We start from the raw sequence: 17,224 nt of genomic DNA, 5'->3' as shown, positions 1-17,224 counted from the left end.
CAAAAACATCAATTGAGTCATTTCGCTACTCACTAAGTAAGTAGTAAGTATTAGATAAAAACCGAATAATCCAACTGAATATTTTTTTTTTAGACTTCGGTCCCAAGACATTGAATTATGAGTACTTGCACAATCTTTGGATGGAACAAAGGTAATAGTAATACAATCTGACTAGAGTTTTGTCGAATAACCTACCAAAGCTGATGTTTATGGTACAAGAGCTTTGAACAGCTAAACAACTCGTCTATAACACTTAAATATGTACAAAATATATTACATTTCAATTAATTCAGATATTATAAACAATGCAAAATTATTGTTAAAGTAGATGTTTTAGCTTCACAGTTAAATTGTCGTTATCAAAAGCTTAGGGCATTAAGCATTCACGAATAACATCATAATCTCTTTTATTCTCCTTAGCATATTAGAACTTTGCTTTATCTTATATTGTATTGTTCCTTGTTTGAATAATAAGTATTGATAGGCTTGTTTCAAGAAGAACAATCTCATAGTCCTTTAACAAATGCGTTCCATACATCTGTAAGAATGTTTGGCTCAGTAGTGGGAAGACAACTATTTACGACACTAACTACTCGTATCTACTAGTTACTCTAGTTTAATATACACTTATCCTTAACACTAATCGATTACTCAGCTACAACGACTGTCGAGGTGGACTCAAACGAAATACGAACCATACTCGTGCGGCATGACGCCGCGGCGCGGGTAGAAGGTGTGCGTGAGCGAGTGGTGCACGAGGTTGGTGATGTCGGACGTGTACACGTCGGCGAAGCGGAACAGGCGCCGCGAGAAGTACGTGGGGTTGTGGTACGTGCGGAACACGCTGCCGAATTGTGGGTTGAACACCGTCTTTATTTCGTTTCTGTAATACCAAAAAAAAACAAAATTATAATTTAACCGTAGTACCTCTTTAAACGAATTGGTGACTTAACATAATTGCATTAGTTCAACAATGATTAAGAACAAACCTGAGGAAGTCCCTCTCCTTCATCCACTCTTCCAAGACTGCGACACTCTCAGGATCCTTATAGTCCTGGTTCTCTTCTATTAGCACCGTTAGCATCTGCAGCCAGTTGGCATTCTCCTTAAACGGCTGAGTGTTCAGTGTGGCTATTTCGTGCTAGGAAAAACGAATATTTTTGGATAAAACTCGTAATCTAAGTAGGTAGTGTAGGTACATAAGACACCCAACGTCTTGTACTTACTGTAAGCTCGTTGATGATGGCCCCAGTGCGCCAGCCATGCTGCAGCGTGACATCGGCGAGGTCGCTGTAGGGGTGGTCGCCGAAGTACAGCACTTTGTGTCCGTACCAGCCCGTCAGCTCCTGCAGCTGCCGCACTGTGCCCTGCAAACATTGCGCTATCACTAAACTAGTTGATTGCAATCCAGCTATAATAATTCGAGGTGCTGCCTACAATATAAGCTTCCAGATTTTTATTGAATACTACCCGTTTGTTCAAAAGTTGGATTCATAGTTTTAATCAGAGCTTTTGTTCCCATACAGCTTGTGTTTAGGTACGATTTATCTTTATACCCCAAATCTGTCCAATCTTTATCCCCAAATTTATTTTGTACATTGCGTTAGGCAGTTCAAACTAACCTCGTAATAAATAATGCCTTTTTCCAACGCCGTAACTTTATCCCAAACATGTGTGTTGGCGTTTTTGTCGAATACCCTGATAGGGCGTGTCACCTCGGTGAAGAAACTCGGTTTGTTAGCATTAACAATGACTACGTCGAAATATTCCCGCCAAGTATTACCAATCAACATTTCCATCCCGGCATTCCTGAAAACCAGTGTTCAATATATTGTAATTGATGAGATGATAAATGATAATTTTATTGCATGCATACTACATTTTGTAATAACGAAATATGTAATTTCCAAAAATTTATACCAAAATATGCGTAACTTACACGAAATGGAATGGGCTATTAGTTACGAGGAAAAGCTTCTTTTTGTTGTTCTTTAGTATATCGAAGTAAACTTTCAAATATTTATTTGGCCTTATGTACTCGTTCACATTCTTAGCTACAATCTTATGCATAATCGGATGACCACTTCGCACTGCGTTCTGAAATAAAATACATTATTAGAATGCGACGCAATCAAATTTAGTGGGGAACTCACAAATAATAAAAATTACCTTAACATCTAGAAATAAAATAGCTGGATGATAGTCAATATTATTCTTTATGAAATAGTCGGCTACATTACAAAGTAAACCCATTTCAGGAACAGAAAACAGGTCGGCCAAATGTACCATCTTAGCTTTGCTTGACTGAAATCAAATGAAAAATACAATATAAAGATATGTAGCTGCAGGAACTGAAAATCAGATATATTTATAAGTATATTACAGGTTTCTTCTTAAAATAGTAATATTTACCTTTGTCACAAATTTTTGGAGGTCATTTTTTTTATAAAATAATTAAACTATTGTTTTTTTGAATTTAAAACAATAGTAGTAGTTACATAAATTCATGTTACACCAATGTTATATTATAATATATTGACACAAAAGGTATCTTTTTTAACAATATAGTTTTTTTATAGCACATTTATAATTTTTAAGTCAAATGTGAAAAAAATATTATATCTGTCTATTACTTTTTAATTTACAGTCTAGTTAATCTGCATAATTTTACTGATATAAATTAATACACTAAACAATGTAATAGCAACATAGTAACCATATCAGTTTCTTGTGACATGTGGTAAACATTGCTGAGGGGAGCACAAATGGATGATTGCCTACAAGTGCTAGTGATTACTGACTATTGTCTAGGTTATTGCTGGTACTCTTGTATTATCAGGAAAAGCCATTTTCAACCTTACCACAAGAGAAACAATGCATGCAAACAGAAAACATGTGAACTTGTTATGATTATTTGAACATGAAACTGTTGAACCAAGATTTAATTGCTTGTATATCATGAGTCATGAGTAATACACAGGACTTATTATATTTATGTTTGGTTCATAAAGTAGTTACATCCTGTAAGGTTACCAGTATATTCTTTGATATACTGAAAATTTAGTAATTTTTGTAGTGAATTATAAGAATTATAACTAAATTATTGTTAATGTGGGAAATCAGCTTTCTAACTTGGTTTGGCCATTTCCACAAGAAAGAGTGAAAACATATATACACATACATTAATTATGTCATGTTAATAATATTGGCATTATACAAATATTTTTATAATTAAAAGTCATATCAAATGAATATATTATGAAGTAAAAAATATAAATTGCATAGTACATTCAAAAATTCATACCGTATATGCAGATTTACGCCTATCACCTTCCACATAGCCTATGGGTATAACTCTGTTCTTGTATAAATCAAACACTTCCTCAGTGGACACTGGTGTCAAACCTCGGTAAACAGACCCTAACTGTATTTGTAAAAAAGAGTCCAATTTCAAAAGGAGGCCTTTCTCAATATCATAATGCAAACCTCTTACAGCAAAGTTTGGAATATATTCTAATTTTGCTATTTCTGCTGGATACTGAAAGCAAAAGAAATGTGTGAAACAACATGTCTATATAGTTATACAAAAAGGTTGAGTTTAGCAACATTACGAATATCTAGTATGTATTTATTTATTTTATAAACAATTAATTTTCAAAACAGAATCATTGTTCACTGAATGTCTTATTAAAAAAAAACTATTTTTACATGAAGACAAAAATAAACTGTCATGAAATGGTATTTAGAAAATGTTTTGAGTACCTACATTAAACTTTTCCAGTAGAATTTGTCTTCCGAGGTTGTATAATAAGTGTTCCATAGAAGGTTTGTAGTGGGCCAGAGTATAATCGTAATCAAACCCATACACTTTAACTTCAGAAAGGTCCAGTTCATTGCAAGCAAATACGCCTCTAGTATTTACATCCTTAGGTAATTTTTTTGCTAAAAATAAAACAGTTACATTATTACTTGCATAACAAAGAAATCCAAAAATACGTTTTTGTGGATACTTACATTTAAATTTAAGCTTTGTTTGACAGTATGCTTCGTTTAATAATTCTCTAGAGGAATATCTTCTGCGTGGTAAATGTTCCGGAAATTTGCTTAACGAAACCGGTGGTAAAAAACTGCATTTACATCTTCTAAATCCATGTACGAGACCCGTTCGTAAACACAACAGCGGTGACATGTTTGTTGAAAACCAAAATAATAAATGCACCAAAAACTACGCCTGAAAACTAAAACAGTACTTTAGTATTTCTGTAGTATAATACGCAATAACATTAATAAAAATAGAATTACTGACAGCTTTTATAAATAAACTAAATTCGTTGCATAATTCGATTTTTATATTACAACGATACACCCGTACCGGCACTCGACAGTAAGACTACTGTCATTTTTGACGTTACAACTTGACAGTTTGTACCAAAACCGTTCCCAAACCCAAATACTTGCAACATTGCATTTCAATCAATTTATGTTCAGTATGTAATAATGATATGAAATAATTTGTGTTACCCAGGTTAGCGCAGCATAAATTGAATAAATAGGTCTATTACATTTATTCTAGTTAGGAAATTAATGTTCTCATGATCATCAGGGAAATGGAAACGCAAACCTGCCCCCGTGTTTTAAAGACACTTTACATAGTGTGACCTGGCTGTTATTTATACATATTGGCTGTCTTACGGCTTTTCACAGGCTAGATAGTTTGACCACCGGTTGAACTAAGTTTTATCGTTTTGGCCAGGTAACTGGGTTTAGGAGGTCAGATAGACAGTCGATCCATGTAAAACTTGCCGACCCCTTGGGAAAAGGCTAGGGAATAAGAACTTTATGTTAATATTTTTAATGAATTTCAGGACTGACCATTGAATTTGGCACCTAATAAGATCTCATTTCTTTTGTCGTTGAAATCAACAACTAAATCATATATAATCATAATATTTAACTTGGCTCTCATTTCACATTTATTGATATGATTTATTTATGTTTTCGATGAGATATACCTAGATAATTAAAGAACATTAACCAACATTTCGATCTCCTAAAAAAAACCTGAAAGGATGGTAGTCAATAATAAGGCTTAATAAAGATATTGCATTTATTAAAAAAGATAAATACATTTGGCTAATGAAATAAATCATACATAAAGATTATATTTCTGCAAAAGCACTACCAATCAGATTTTTACTGCGGTATCTGAAAGTATATGTGACGACATTAACATCTTTATCTGCAAGCTTCAGTTTACATTCCTTGTCTGCTCGAGTAACGAAACATAGAGTGTAAAGTGCCATTTCTAATTCTGGAGATGTTCCGATAAAAATGCTGTTCACGGGCTTGTCCACACCTTGTTGGTTAAAGTGCATCTTTAGAATGGATCCCTTCTGAAAAATAAAGTTTCAATTGTTACCACTGTGTTTATCTACGACAACTTTTAACAGGGAATAAATGTCTTTACTAAATATTTATTTAATGACGGTTTACTCACGCGTATCTATCGGGAAAGCTCGCCAAGTCAATTTACGATTAAGGACTCCAATTGGGACCGAAATTAGTCGGACGATCTCGATAAATACGCGCGAATAAACCGTTATTATATAAATCATTATGCGGCTTACTAAATATATTATACATAAAACTATAGATTTATAACATGTTCCTTAAGGTACTTACTTCATTTAGTAAAATGTATTTTAGGTAGCCCAAGTAGTTAATTCGATTAGCTGCTTCTTCCCTTGAGAAATAAATCCAGTTGTGCAAACCTGTTAGGTTAGAGATTCGATTAGATTAGTGTCATTATGTATCTACTGATTCTTGGAATAAAATTTAAATGTTTGATGAGTATACTAAGGTACTAAAAAGAAAAAGAACCCCTGCACTACGTCTACGGGGAAAATAAATTGTTTGTGCCTCCTTACCGGAAACTAAACCATTTTTAAGTTCTGACACGAATACGTGTTCGAAACCGGAACTGCTTATTTTTCCTTTTCCCCTTGAATATAAACTGAACCACATTTGCTTCAAGTAGACTCTCTGCTGTTTAGGGTCAGGTGTTACATAGCCTTTAACAGAATAAAAATACGAAATTATTATAGTGGAAAATCAATATTTTAGGGAAAATTTTCCTAGATTGCTGTCAAAACAGTTTTATCTTTGGGCAAACATTATTCTAACAGCAATATCACTACGTTTTGCTTTAGCGCTGTTTTTACCAATTTCAAATTACCGCTACCAGTTCTCAACCGGTTATTTTGAAGTCATCTTAGGAATCTACCACTTCTAGTGTAACGATAGCAGGCTTTGGATGCTACTTGACTTGTTTACAAGACCAGTCGAGATATGTACACTGAGATGCGTCTGTGACCGGTTTTGGTACAGTCGTGTGCATCATAACAATATTTGTCCGCAGATCACACTATTTTTATCACTATCACTAAATCCATCTTCATGTCACACGTTATTCATTTTGTTTTTGTTAGAGTACCTCATCGTTCCCCATCAATCAACCCAATGTCTTAGTACAGTCAGCAACCGAAGTCAATTAACAGATTTACAAAGAACTATTTTCGTAGGTTCAGAGGGTTATAACAATACTTTAACTGTCGAGCCTAATTCGTTATCTAATAGCATAACAGCTATTAAATAATTTTTGAAAATCACGTTGTGAAAGTTAAGTGCCTAACTTTGTGTTGGCCAACTTTTGTTGCTGACCGTAGATTATTACGTATATTTTAGAATCGCAGATAAATTAGAATTGTAGGTAACTAAAATTCTCATTGTTGCAAGGTTAAGGTTTCAAAGCAAGCAAATCCAAAAGTCTTTTGCTTGAATGTGAATATTTACTTAAATACATATGTTACTGCCAAATTGAAAACTTAAACTCCTCAATATGATACCTACCTTTATTCTTCAAAAAATTCATTAAGTGTCGCATCACAGTTGTAGACATAACAGCATCCATAAAAGCGTTTTCTTCATTTCTCTCCTGGAAATTAAAATTGGTAAGTTACTTCTAGCATCTGCTATATCATAAAGAGGTAATGTTTGTAGGTTTGTTCCGTTCTAATTTCAGAAACTGCTGAACCGATAAAGAGCATTCCTTAACAAATAGACAGTTACGATATTTGTGAGTGGCCATGGCATAGGCTTCGTATTGACCCGAAAAATATCGCCGGTTCCAGTTACATAAAACAAACTCTTTACTTGACTACTTCAGCCATCAAGTGATAGGAATTGTTAGCGTAAATACGATTATTTACAGTTATAAGTTTACCTGTGGTGTGACGTGTTCATTAACCAAAGTGTCTCTTTCATAATTATCCAGCAACGGAACAAATTTTTGTATCGTCGAGATGTTCCACACTTCAGGCGCTACAGTAAGCAATCTGAAAGCAAGAAAAAAAAACTATCAAAAATTGTGTCTGGCAGCTGCGATCTCAGGATTTATGCAATATTTATAGGTAGCCAAACATTGGCTCGGATAAGGAGATTTTAAATCAAATATCTACTTATAAGAAAACACGTTTACTTACGGTAACGGTGCTTTATCTTCTTTCGACTGTGACGTAGTCTTCTCTTGATAGTTAACTGTGAGATATTTAGCAGCATTGTTATTATCCTTTCTTAACAATTCTTCACTTATTGTCACTAGTTCAGCGTCAGACACTGTATTATCATTATTATTTCCCTTATTGTTATTTACAATAGAACTTGGTAGGACAGGTGTTCCTGTTCGAGTAGGTGTGCCAGGGTTTCGTGTTGTCGATTTAGGAGTTGATGATTGAGTATTAATTTTACCGCCGGACACGACAGAACTGAAGGCCATAGGTTTGGGCGTAACAATTGCTGTAGTTATCTGTGCCCGCTGAGTAACCGTTGGCCCATTTCGATGCGATGACCCTTGTGCAATAGAACTATAACTACTTGTGCCAGGACTAGAATTTTTACTATCATAGAAATTTATGAGGTCCTTAACTTTTCCTGTAGCCGGTTGCACTGTCGGATATTGAGGAGCGACGTAATCTCGTTTACCAGTAGGTGATGAAGGTTGAGAATGTGGTCCTGAATTTTTATTTGTCGCAGGAGTTGGTTGTGGTGCAGAAGCAGGACCCAATGGCGGAAACTGCGCAACACTATCTTGTCTATTATGAGTAGGCTTTTGGGGTGCAACATAGTCTCTTTTTCCATTGTTAGTTAGAGGATTGCGTTGCCAGCCAGAGTTTACATTACTCGTTGCAGGTGTAGGTTGTGATCCGGATGGTGGCCCTAACGAGGGGAACTGCGAAACGTAATCATTTTTGCCCGAATTGTGATTGTTGTTGGAGGACTGCGAGTGTCCGGCGCCTCCCGTCTGTTGGGATGGTTTAAGTGTTGGGAATTGGGGAGCAACGTAATCCCTTTTTCCATTCGAAGAAGGATTGTGCTGCGGTGCTGTGGTCACTTTGTTCCCGGTAGAGGTTGGTTGTGACAAAGATGGGTTAGCTCCATTTTGTTGAGAATTTGTTTGCGACTGAGAACCGGCTACATGTTCTTGCAGTTTGGGTGTATTTTGTACACCTCCTTCATGTAGTAAAAAATCTGTATTCGCATTCAGTCTTTGATATTTATTATAGTCTAAGCCTGAAAGAAAACATTTTGGCAGTTAAATATCTAGGTATACTAACTAGATTAAATAGGCTAATGCAAAGTCCCAGACTGTAAAATACCTATTATTATATTCCACCTAATACCTATTATAAAATTAATGAACGAATGTTAGTTTTAAATTTCGCGCCATAAGAATATAACGTACTGCGAACAGAGCTCTATGTGAACTCTGTGATTTACAAAATAGATGTATTTAAACAAAAAAGTAATACTGAGCTGAATAACTTTCACTGCTCTTCGTTGAACTAACACAATGATGGCACAATTAACTTCAGTCACATAATATGATCTACCATATACCAATGTTGGTATGCCTACACTGGCCTACACAAACACAGATGTTTTCTTTTTTCATTTTATCATGGCTATTAATTTAATAAAATTAGTGACAATAAACTTACCTGAACCGTTCTGCAGAACAAGTGAAATAACGAATAAAATTACTAAATAGTTATTCATATTTAAAATTGATGTCTGATTTCGGTCTTTATTGAACTCACAACTTATAGTACACTAAACTTCACATTATTTTATTAATGTTTTAATACGCGATCGCACACGTAAATCAAAGAAGTTCACGTCGCTTTCGTACCAACTGTAAGAAAAGAACTAAGAAGCTGTGTCTCTGTCTAGTGCTGATCGAGTTTATTCGTGTTTATATTACAACCTACTTAATGTAAAATATACTTTAATTCTATAGATAAAGAGTGTAATTTTGCATGAACGTACATTATAGTAAGATTTCTTGTATAGGTCACAGCTGATGTCATTTGTTTTGAGGTTATTTGTTAAGGAAAAAAAGTCTTGTTCATCAATATTACTGATATTGGTTAAATAACAGCCTTCATTCTCATATTGGACAGTGTCAATTAATGAAAAGACAAATGCCGAAGTACTTAACCATCTATTCCATCTATCTAATAAGTATTATTAAATATTTTTAATTGATTGTACAATTTGTTGATAACCCTAAACTCTACCTAAAGATATATTTATCTATCGCATTCTACAAAACGCCTAATATTGTTATGAGTCGGTAATAAGAAGAACGTTAAATGCGTAAATAAGTAGTAAGATAACTTTAACTGACTTTAAGTCAAACTCGCGCCAAAACAATCGTTAAATAATAATATTTAACGATTGTTTTGGGATTGCAAATAGAGCATGTCCTTTTGCTTTCGATAATTAAAGAACTGAAGTAATTCGATACATTGGAACTTGCACACAGTACATTGTGTAGGTAAGTATAAGTATGGAACGGGGGAAGAACCCGATTTATTCATTTCTTCTTTACTGGATGGTAACATTTAGAACCTGCGTAATATAATATGCTTACCTATCTTTTCGTTTTCCCTATGTTTAAGGGAGGTTGGAAATCTCTCATAGTTATACAATTTATTAAATTGTTCCTTAGTATAAAAAATAATTAAAACATGGATACGCTGCAGTTGTACCTAATGGTGATTGCTTAATTTAATGTTAGTAAATGTAATTGTTAACTTTTCTAAACTTGTGTTTTCATTTTTATTTCTTAATTACGATAACTTGATGATTGTACTTTTAAAAGGAACATGTTTAAATCGCTACCATAGTTTTGCGGTGATTATTAAATGATTTTATTGGTTTTTCTTTTTGTAAAATATTGAATAGGTATAGGTAACTTTACTCGACTGTATTCAATTTATTTTTAAAGAAAATGCTGTATAAATTCAAATAAAACTGCAACATTTAATGTATTACCTATATCTTACTTTATTAAATTGCTATCAACTGATAAGTATTAGAACCTTTCAGTAATAAGTATGAATGTATGTGCATTGCTTCTATCAAATCATTGGGGTCGCCAGCTACGCCGGCTGCTTTGTGAATTTGAATCATTTCTTGTCGAGTAAACACATCTTTTCCGAGTTGACTAGAACGTGTTGTCAAGGCGTTCAAGAATTTCTTTAGCTGAAATACAAGGATAATATAATATACTGTAAATAGTAACTTTATTAAAACACTGGAAGGTTTAATAGGCACATCGATTTGCTTTAGCTGTCGCATGTAAGATCAAATTGACATGACCTTGAATATAGATTCTTCATTTCTTTTGGAAGACTAACCTTGTTTTTGGAACTAACTCCGGATCCGTTGATTGACCTCGACAGCTGTATGTTGCCAAATCCGTCGCTAAATGTGTCTATTAAGCTATGTTTTAATAGACTTATGACATCATTTGCATCTTGGACTGTCGCCTCTTCTCTTAGGTCTACACGAGCTCTGGCCTAGAAAATTGAAAGACGAACATTAAATTAAAGCTTAGTATTTTCATACTTAATTAGAATATTTTATGAAATGTCACCTGGCAAAGCCGAATGCAAGCTTCAAGTTGTCGTGTTGTGATTGGCGTTCCATCATGGGAACCACTCTGATGATTGTGACGTAGTTCTAAATAAAAGCTTTGTAAAGCGTTAGCCGCGTCAGTGCTTATTTTTGGGTGCACGTATCTTCTAGCGTACGCTATATATTTTCTAAGCAGTACTAATGGCAAGTGGTCAATTACTTCGCCGTGTTTAAGCTGCAATCTTTGGCTGTGTAACAAAAAGTGGTATATTTATATATGTAGTTTTTTAAACTAGTACATACAATTTTTAATTATAGCTACCCACCTCAGAGACACTTCGTTGTCACACTGACTTGTATTTAAACTAGTATTTAATCCACTAGTTTTGGTTGATTGTTTTCTATGGCCAGTATGGAGAGCTAGTACGTGTTCCGACAGCATCGCATCCATTCTCTAAAATTAAATGTATGGACAACTTGAGTTATTGAATCATAAAAGAACATTAATACAGTTTTGGTACATTGTTATACCTCGTCAGGCTGGTCTAAAAGAATAAAGACTAAATCAAATCTTGAAAGAAGCGCCGAATTTAATTTGAGATTTTCGGCAACAGTTTTGGATCTAAAAAACAAACGACAGTGTAAGTATTTCGTTTCGATTTTCCTTCGTGTGATTATACATGTTAATTAGTTTAAACCTGGTCATATGGACAGCAAATAAAGCAAGCTCTAGATAGACGGACGGCACTTCTACTGTATTCTGTTTAGTAAGTATTTTAAAGCAGTTGCACTGATTGCATTGTATTGCGTGTATGTAGAGCCCCGGTAGCGCCACCTGTTGTAGGAGCCGTGCGCGGGGTTGGCGGCGGCCAGCACGGTGGCGCGCGCGGCGAGGCTGCACACCACGCCGCCCTTGGCCACGCTCACGCGCCGCTGCTCCATGGCCTCCAGCAGGCTGCTGTGGTGGCTCGTCATCTGAACACACGATACCAGATATTTATTCTGGTTTGAGTGGTTAATGTTGAAAGATCCCTTCAAGTCTCATTTTATCTCCTGATAATGAACTGAAATGATCAAAAACTCGGAAAGAGATAAATTGTATGTGTCTACTAAATTCAACTGTGCTGAATTTAAGTTTCGATTTTAACTATGGTTCTTGGACAGTATTTGTAATATTTATAAGTTCAAACAAGATCTGCGTTTGGATTACTTACATGATTAATCTTACACAAAAATAGACCATTGAAAATGTTGAAATGGGCGAAAAAGAAAGTTGAGTTGCAATAAAATCCGTTACTTTTTTATGTAAAACGATGCCCGCATTTAAGTATTTGTTTCACAAATATACTTACTTTGTCGAGTTCATCTATGCAACATACACCCTTGTCAGCTAAGACTAGCGCTCCCGCTTCTAGAGCAAAGTCTCCCCCCGCTTCTCTGCCCAGTGCTACTGTTAGACCGCCTGCTGAGGCGGACGCGCCACATACGTACACACCTAATTAAATACATATGAATAAATATAATTAATATTAGATCAGATAAACTAGAAGTAGATTATTATAAATAACTAAAGGCTAAATTCCAAATTGGACTGCTTTATCCCGAATACGGATGGGTATTTCGGATTCCTATAGGTAAAAACACCAAAATGCTTTTCTATAACCTTTGCCTGGGGAAAATCGGGAACATTTACGCTAGCTACCGCGGCAAAAATGAGTAACTTATTATACTTCATGTTGTACCAAACCTTTCTATACTTAGATCATTAATAATACCTACAGGGAAGTAGTCAAATACCTCTTGGAGCAGCATGAGCCGCAGCTTGTAGTAGCTGTGACTTCCCCAGCCCTGGATCACCAACAACCAGGACATGGGGGTTAGATCTCGGTCCATTCTCAAGTTCCGTCCCACCTATCAAGCCTAGAATAAGTCCGGCCTTGACCGCCTCGTGCCCAAAAATTGTGGGACATAGTGAGTGCACAAGTAACCTGAACACATCTTCAGAAGCATGTATTTCCTGTAACATTAAAAATAATAATTATATGGTTATTAGGCATACTCGAAATGTTTTACAGATTTTAAAATGTGTATAAATAAATCGTAAAAAAAGGCAATATAATAATGAAATGCTTTTGGATGCTATAGCTACTTGCCTAAAATTTCAAACCATAATAATGCATGTAAGTGTTTTTTGTTTTACCTGAATAGCGTAATAATCTTTTAGAGTAAAAGATAGTGTTGGATTACTCAAATTCCGATGACTGTGAATAGAAACAGCTTCAATGTACAGTTGTAATAGCCTGGCCGCTCTTTTACCATCTTCACCACCTTTGCTTTCACCGCGCACCTAAGATTGAAATACGAAAGTATTACGCGTTTGGTACAAAAGTGGATCAATTACAAAGCTAATTCGCGACACTAAGGGTTCCATATAAAATGGCTAAAAACAAATTTGCAAGAAATAATACCACCCTTTAAGCCTTTATGACTGAGCCGAATGTTGCTTAACCTAGATTGAGATCTTTTGGCATGTTTTTATAGCAGCAAAAGAAAAACATTATTTGTGTTAATTTCAACTGTTGGCTCATGAGATAGCGTTAACATGATGCCATTAACCATGATAAGTTGGTGGCAGGTTCAAAAAAATTAATAGTGTTAGTGTGATAGCATAGTACCGTTGATCTACTCATACATACTTGGACTATTCCTGTAACAGACAGCACATCTCCTGGACAAGCAGTTCCAACTAGATCTCCTTGTAGTTCTATTTCTACACTTCTTGGTATAGTTCCAGACAAACTCTGCAAAATTAAAATACAAATAAATAAACTTCATTGGCAATAAATCAATCATTCATCAATAGATGTCATGCTTTAACAATAACTTATGTATGTTGGAACTTTTAATTGAGAGCTAGAGATAGATTATAATATAAAACAAGAAACTTAGTATTAAATAAGATTCATATGAAATTAAAAAAATCTTTTATATACTTACTTGTGACTGAATTTCCTGTATCTTAGCAACTTGCCAATCAGTTGTATTAGTAAAAGGTGATGACTGTAATGGTTCAAACTTAGAACCACCGTTGCAACTTTGACATGTATTAGGAGCTGTAATAAATATAATTTATGTATAGCTATCAATTTATATTGTTTTAAATGCTTGTTTTGGTGCAATATAGAGACAAATATTGATGAACACTCCACTTTTCGGGTACTTAATTAAAAGGAAAACAATCTTGGAGTCTATTTGCCAATAAAAACAAATGTAAAGTAGCAAAAAAATATAATATATAATGATAATGTGTGAGTTGTTTATTAATTTAATATGTGTTTGTGTAAAGTTTTCATCATGATTATTTACCTTGTTTGTACCCAAAGAAATGGATTATAGATAGCTATGCTATACCATACTATTTTACCTGTAAAAACTCCTTGAGGTTGTACAACGGCTTGAAGATTATGGCAGCTTGAACATTCAAATGCCATAGACGTACAAATGAGACCAACACTGCCTACCCTAATCACAGTCCCTTTTATTGTTACTAGTTTACCTGTAATAAGTTATTTTGATTGTGATAGGTACACTTAGTCACTTGTTTTTTAAATAAATAGGATAAAAATTACGATTATGTAAATGATATTTTAAATGTATTACTGTACTTACCAAAATAATTCACTTTCAATTAGCTAGTGGAATAACTGGTTGATGATTTAGTATTCTTATTTTAATTTTAGATTCAAATTTAAAGGTCTGGAACACAAAATATAAGTAAAAAGAAAGCGCAATCCACAAACATGCAGTATATCACTGTACACAAGAAAGATAAATGAAATATAAAATAGTCACCTCATGTAAGCAATATTCTAAAAGCCGTAAAGTTTTATCTGGATATTCAAATAATTCAGTGTTAAATGTAGGCCAACTACTAACAAAATCTGAATCATTCGTTAAATTGGTTATGTCCAGTGGTACACTGCGAGTTTGGTCAATCTTCTCCAAATCAAACAAGTTTTTATTGTTTTCTATAAAGGTCTTAAAAGATTTTACATGGTTTAGAGACTCAGGATTGGAATCTTGATCTGAAATTAATTATACATACACTTAAATTACGTATATTAATTATTTTACTTATAAATTCTAGTACAGCATAATGCTAAAATAATGTTAGGACTACTCTGTAGTACTAAATAATCAATAATGGTATTTCTAAATCACCTTCAGTAGGGAAATAAAGTTTCCATATACTGTTTCCACTGATAGGCAATACAATGGGCAACTGGTTAGCCGGTGCTCGTGAAGATCCTGCAGTGCTTGATACCCTATGAGAACTGGATGAGTTATTTAAACTTTGATTATCTGAACCAGAATTTTGGTTGTTCCGTGTTCGATGCCAATTATTTCGGTAACGACCTCTCCAGCTTCTACGCATTTTAATGCTATGTGTTTGAAATAAAATTGCGTATTGTCGGTAACTTCCAGATATATTATATTCGCAGAAACTTTGCGATCGCGCGGTTTAATTTAATAATGACAATTTCAAAATTGACATCTGGTTTAATGTTACCAGATCATAATTTTGTATTCGATGGCTATTAACCACAAGTACTGCATAAATAAACAATTAACAAGATTTAATGTTATTTTTACATAAAGTGTGTACATTGTATAATTTAAACTTAATTTCAATTTACAGCGAGCGGTAGTTTCCGTTTCCCTGGGCATGCCCGGACATATTATTATGTAGCCTTGTGCCTATGTAGCCTTCCATTACCCCTCCTTAAAATCAAAATACCCGAAAACCTCTGTGTGCTTTAAGCGTGATTTAAGCTAATCAAAGCCGTACCGTGCCGTAATTCAAAGAAGAAGCCCAACTGTACTGTAGCTTTAAAATATATATAAAGGGCTATCTAAAAACATTGCTATTAACTTTTAAAACTGACGGACTCAAACCTTGTTGTATTTTGTTGTTTGGATCCTTTTTACTAAGTAGGTTTTGTACAATAAAGGTTTTAACGGTTTTAAAGGATGTAACCAGCCACTAATGAGTTTTTTGAAGAATAAAAATGAATGCAAATTAAAATATCGAACTTACGAATGGCAGCTGCTTTCAATCGAGTTTATTTATACGTCAAGAATTGACTATACATTGAAAGCGTAATCAAAATAAGCTTTTTTGACTTGAAGTATTTTAATTACATATAAATCGTTTTTTTATTTTGGGAAAATATGGAGGACGGCGGAGGCGGAGGTGGAGAAGGTGATGGTGAAGCGCCGCCAGGAAATGTTTCTGAGGCGGCAGAAGGTCGGCCTGATGTTGCTGAGGTGTATTTTGCGCCTGAAACACAAGATGAGCAAGCTGACGACATAGAGCAAACTGCCGCCAAGATTGCTGAGATACTCCCCAGACAGATGTCCTCTGTGCGGAGGATGTCGATGGGTGGTGAACGTGTTGAGGTGGATAGAACTGCTCTTGAGGCTATACTCGATGTCAGTTCTCGACTAAAGGACATCCAGAAGAAAAGCCGGTTGTCTATGAGCACATTGGCTTTAGCCCATGAGTCGTACAAAGACAAGCAAGTAAATAAATTGAATAATTAGATTTGTATTGTTTCATTTGTACAAATACGTACACACGATAAATTTATTTTGTTTGTAGGCTAAAGCTAAAGACGGCCGTAATAATCGTGTGGCTGGACTCAAGCAACAGCACAGATATCTGCTAGAAAACGCAGCTGCTATGTTAAATAAACCGGTTGAATATGTATTGGTGAGTGGCATGTATAGTGGCGAAATTACTTATTCTTTGTTTTAAAAAGTTAGGAGGTCGGTAAGTAGGTATTTATCTGTTCTCTCTTGCCGGTGTTCTTACAGATTAGCGTTTATGCTCGCGGTGATGCATATCCATAGATTGTAAAGACACACCTAAATCAGACGACTCTGACTTCAATTTGTTATGGGCATAGCAACCCCATTGCGTTAGCCGGATTACATGTAGATCCACCATGTAGTTTATTGTAACATCCGCGTTTAAACGGGGAACTTCGTATATTTAATAAATACTTAAATAGTAGTCTACTAAACGAACTATGAGAATACCTGTTCATATTAACATCAAAAGGTAATCACCACAACAATGGCATTCTGACAGTTGCTATGGTTACAATTTTTGCTTATTTCTCGTTAAAACTTTGTTGCCTGCGCGCTGCGAGTCCGTTCTCCATAAATGACCGAAAATGAC

General features: G+C 34.8%; 2 protein-coding genes and 1 pseudogene across 3 annotated transcripts; all 3 read right to left on the bottom strand.

Moving 5' to 3' along the window:
- Positions 1-424: 424 nt before the first annotated feature.
- LOC113506463 (5'-nucleotidase domain-containing protein 3-like) lies at positions 425-4,397 on the bottom strand. 2 transcript variants are annotated; one of them, XM_026889310.1, is made up of 10 exons: positions 4,307-4,397; positions 4,015-4,238; positions 3,767-3,942; positions 3,305-3,538; positions 2,170-2,304; positions 1,940-2,097; positions 1,623-1,809; positions 1,227-1,367; positions 990-1,141; positions 425-883 (listed from the first exon to the last, which is right to left on the bottom strand). In XM_026889310.1, the coding sequence occupies exons 2-10, from the start codon at positions 4,187-4,189 to the stop codon at positions 679-681; spliced, it is 1,563 nt and encodes a 520-aa protein (XP_026745111.1). In that variant the 5' UTR covers positions 4,190-4,238; positions 4,307-4,397; the 3' UTR covers positions 425-678. The 2 variants fall into 2 exon arrangements, with proteins under 2 accessions (XP_026745111.1, XP_026745112.1); XM_026889311.1 differs by having other exon boundaries at positions 4,015-4,231; positions 4,307-4,396.
- Positions 4,398-5,093: 696 nt separating this feature from the next.
- LOC113506462 (poly(U)-specific endoribonuclease homolog) lies at positions 5,094-9,267 on the bottom strand. The gene is made up of 7 exons (XM_026889309.1): positions 9,057-9,267; positions 7,542-8,628; positions 7,283-7,394; positions 6,910-6,994; positions 5,928-6,071; positions 5,683-5,771; positions 5,094-5,393 (listed from the first exon to the last, which is right to left on the bottom strand). The coding sequence occupies exons 1-7, from the start codon at positions 9,112-9,114 to the stop codon at positions 5,160-5,162; spliced, it is 1,809 nt and encodes a 602-aa protein (XP_026745110.1). The 5' UTR covers positions 9,115-9,267; the 3' UTR covers positions 5,094-5,159.
- A 1,115-nt stretch (positions 9,268-10,382) lies between these two features.
- LOC113506461 lies at positions 10,383-15,511 on the bottom strand (annotated as a pseudogene).
- Between the last annotated feature and the right edge of the window lie 1,713 nt (positions 15,512-17,224).

This window comes from Trichoplusia ni, assembly GCF_003590095.1.
Source record: "Trichoplusia ni isolate ovarian cell line Hi5 chromosome 16 unlocalized genomic scaffold, tn1 tig00003650_group15, whole genome shotgun sequence".
NCBI lineage: Eukaryota > Metazoa > Arthropoda > Insecta > Lepidoptera > Noctuidae > Trichoplusia > Trichoplusia ni.
This window is presented reverse-complemented; position numbering and strand designations above follow the sequence as displayed.

Coding starts and splice junctions, on each gene's coding strand:
- LOC113506463 (XM_026889310.1), bottom strand. CDS start 4,189: ATGTCACCGCTGTTGTGTTTACGAACGGGTCTCGTACATGGATTTAGA. Junction 3,539..3,766: donor TTCTACTGGAAAAGTTTAAT/GTAGGTACTCAA, acceptor TTTTGCTTTCAG/TATCCAGCAGAAATAGCAAA. Junction 884..989: donor AAGGAGAGGGACTTCCTCAG/GTTTGTTCTTAA, acceptor TTGGTATTACAG/AAACGAAATAAAGACGGTGT.
- LOC113506462 (XM_026889309.1), bottom strand. CDS start 9,114: ATGAATAACTATTTAGTAATTTTATTCGTTATTTCACTTGTTCTGCAG. Junction 7,395..7,541: donor GAAGATAAAGCACCGTTACC/GTAAGTAAACGT, acceptor TCTTGCTTTCAG/ATTGCTTACTGTAGCGCCTG. Junction 5,772..5,927: donor TAAAAATGGTTTAGTTTCCG/GTAAGGAGGCAC, acceptor CTAACCTAACAG/GTTTGCACAACTGGATTTAT.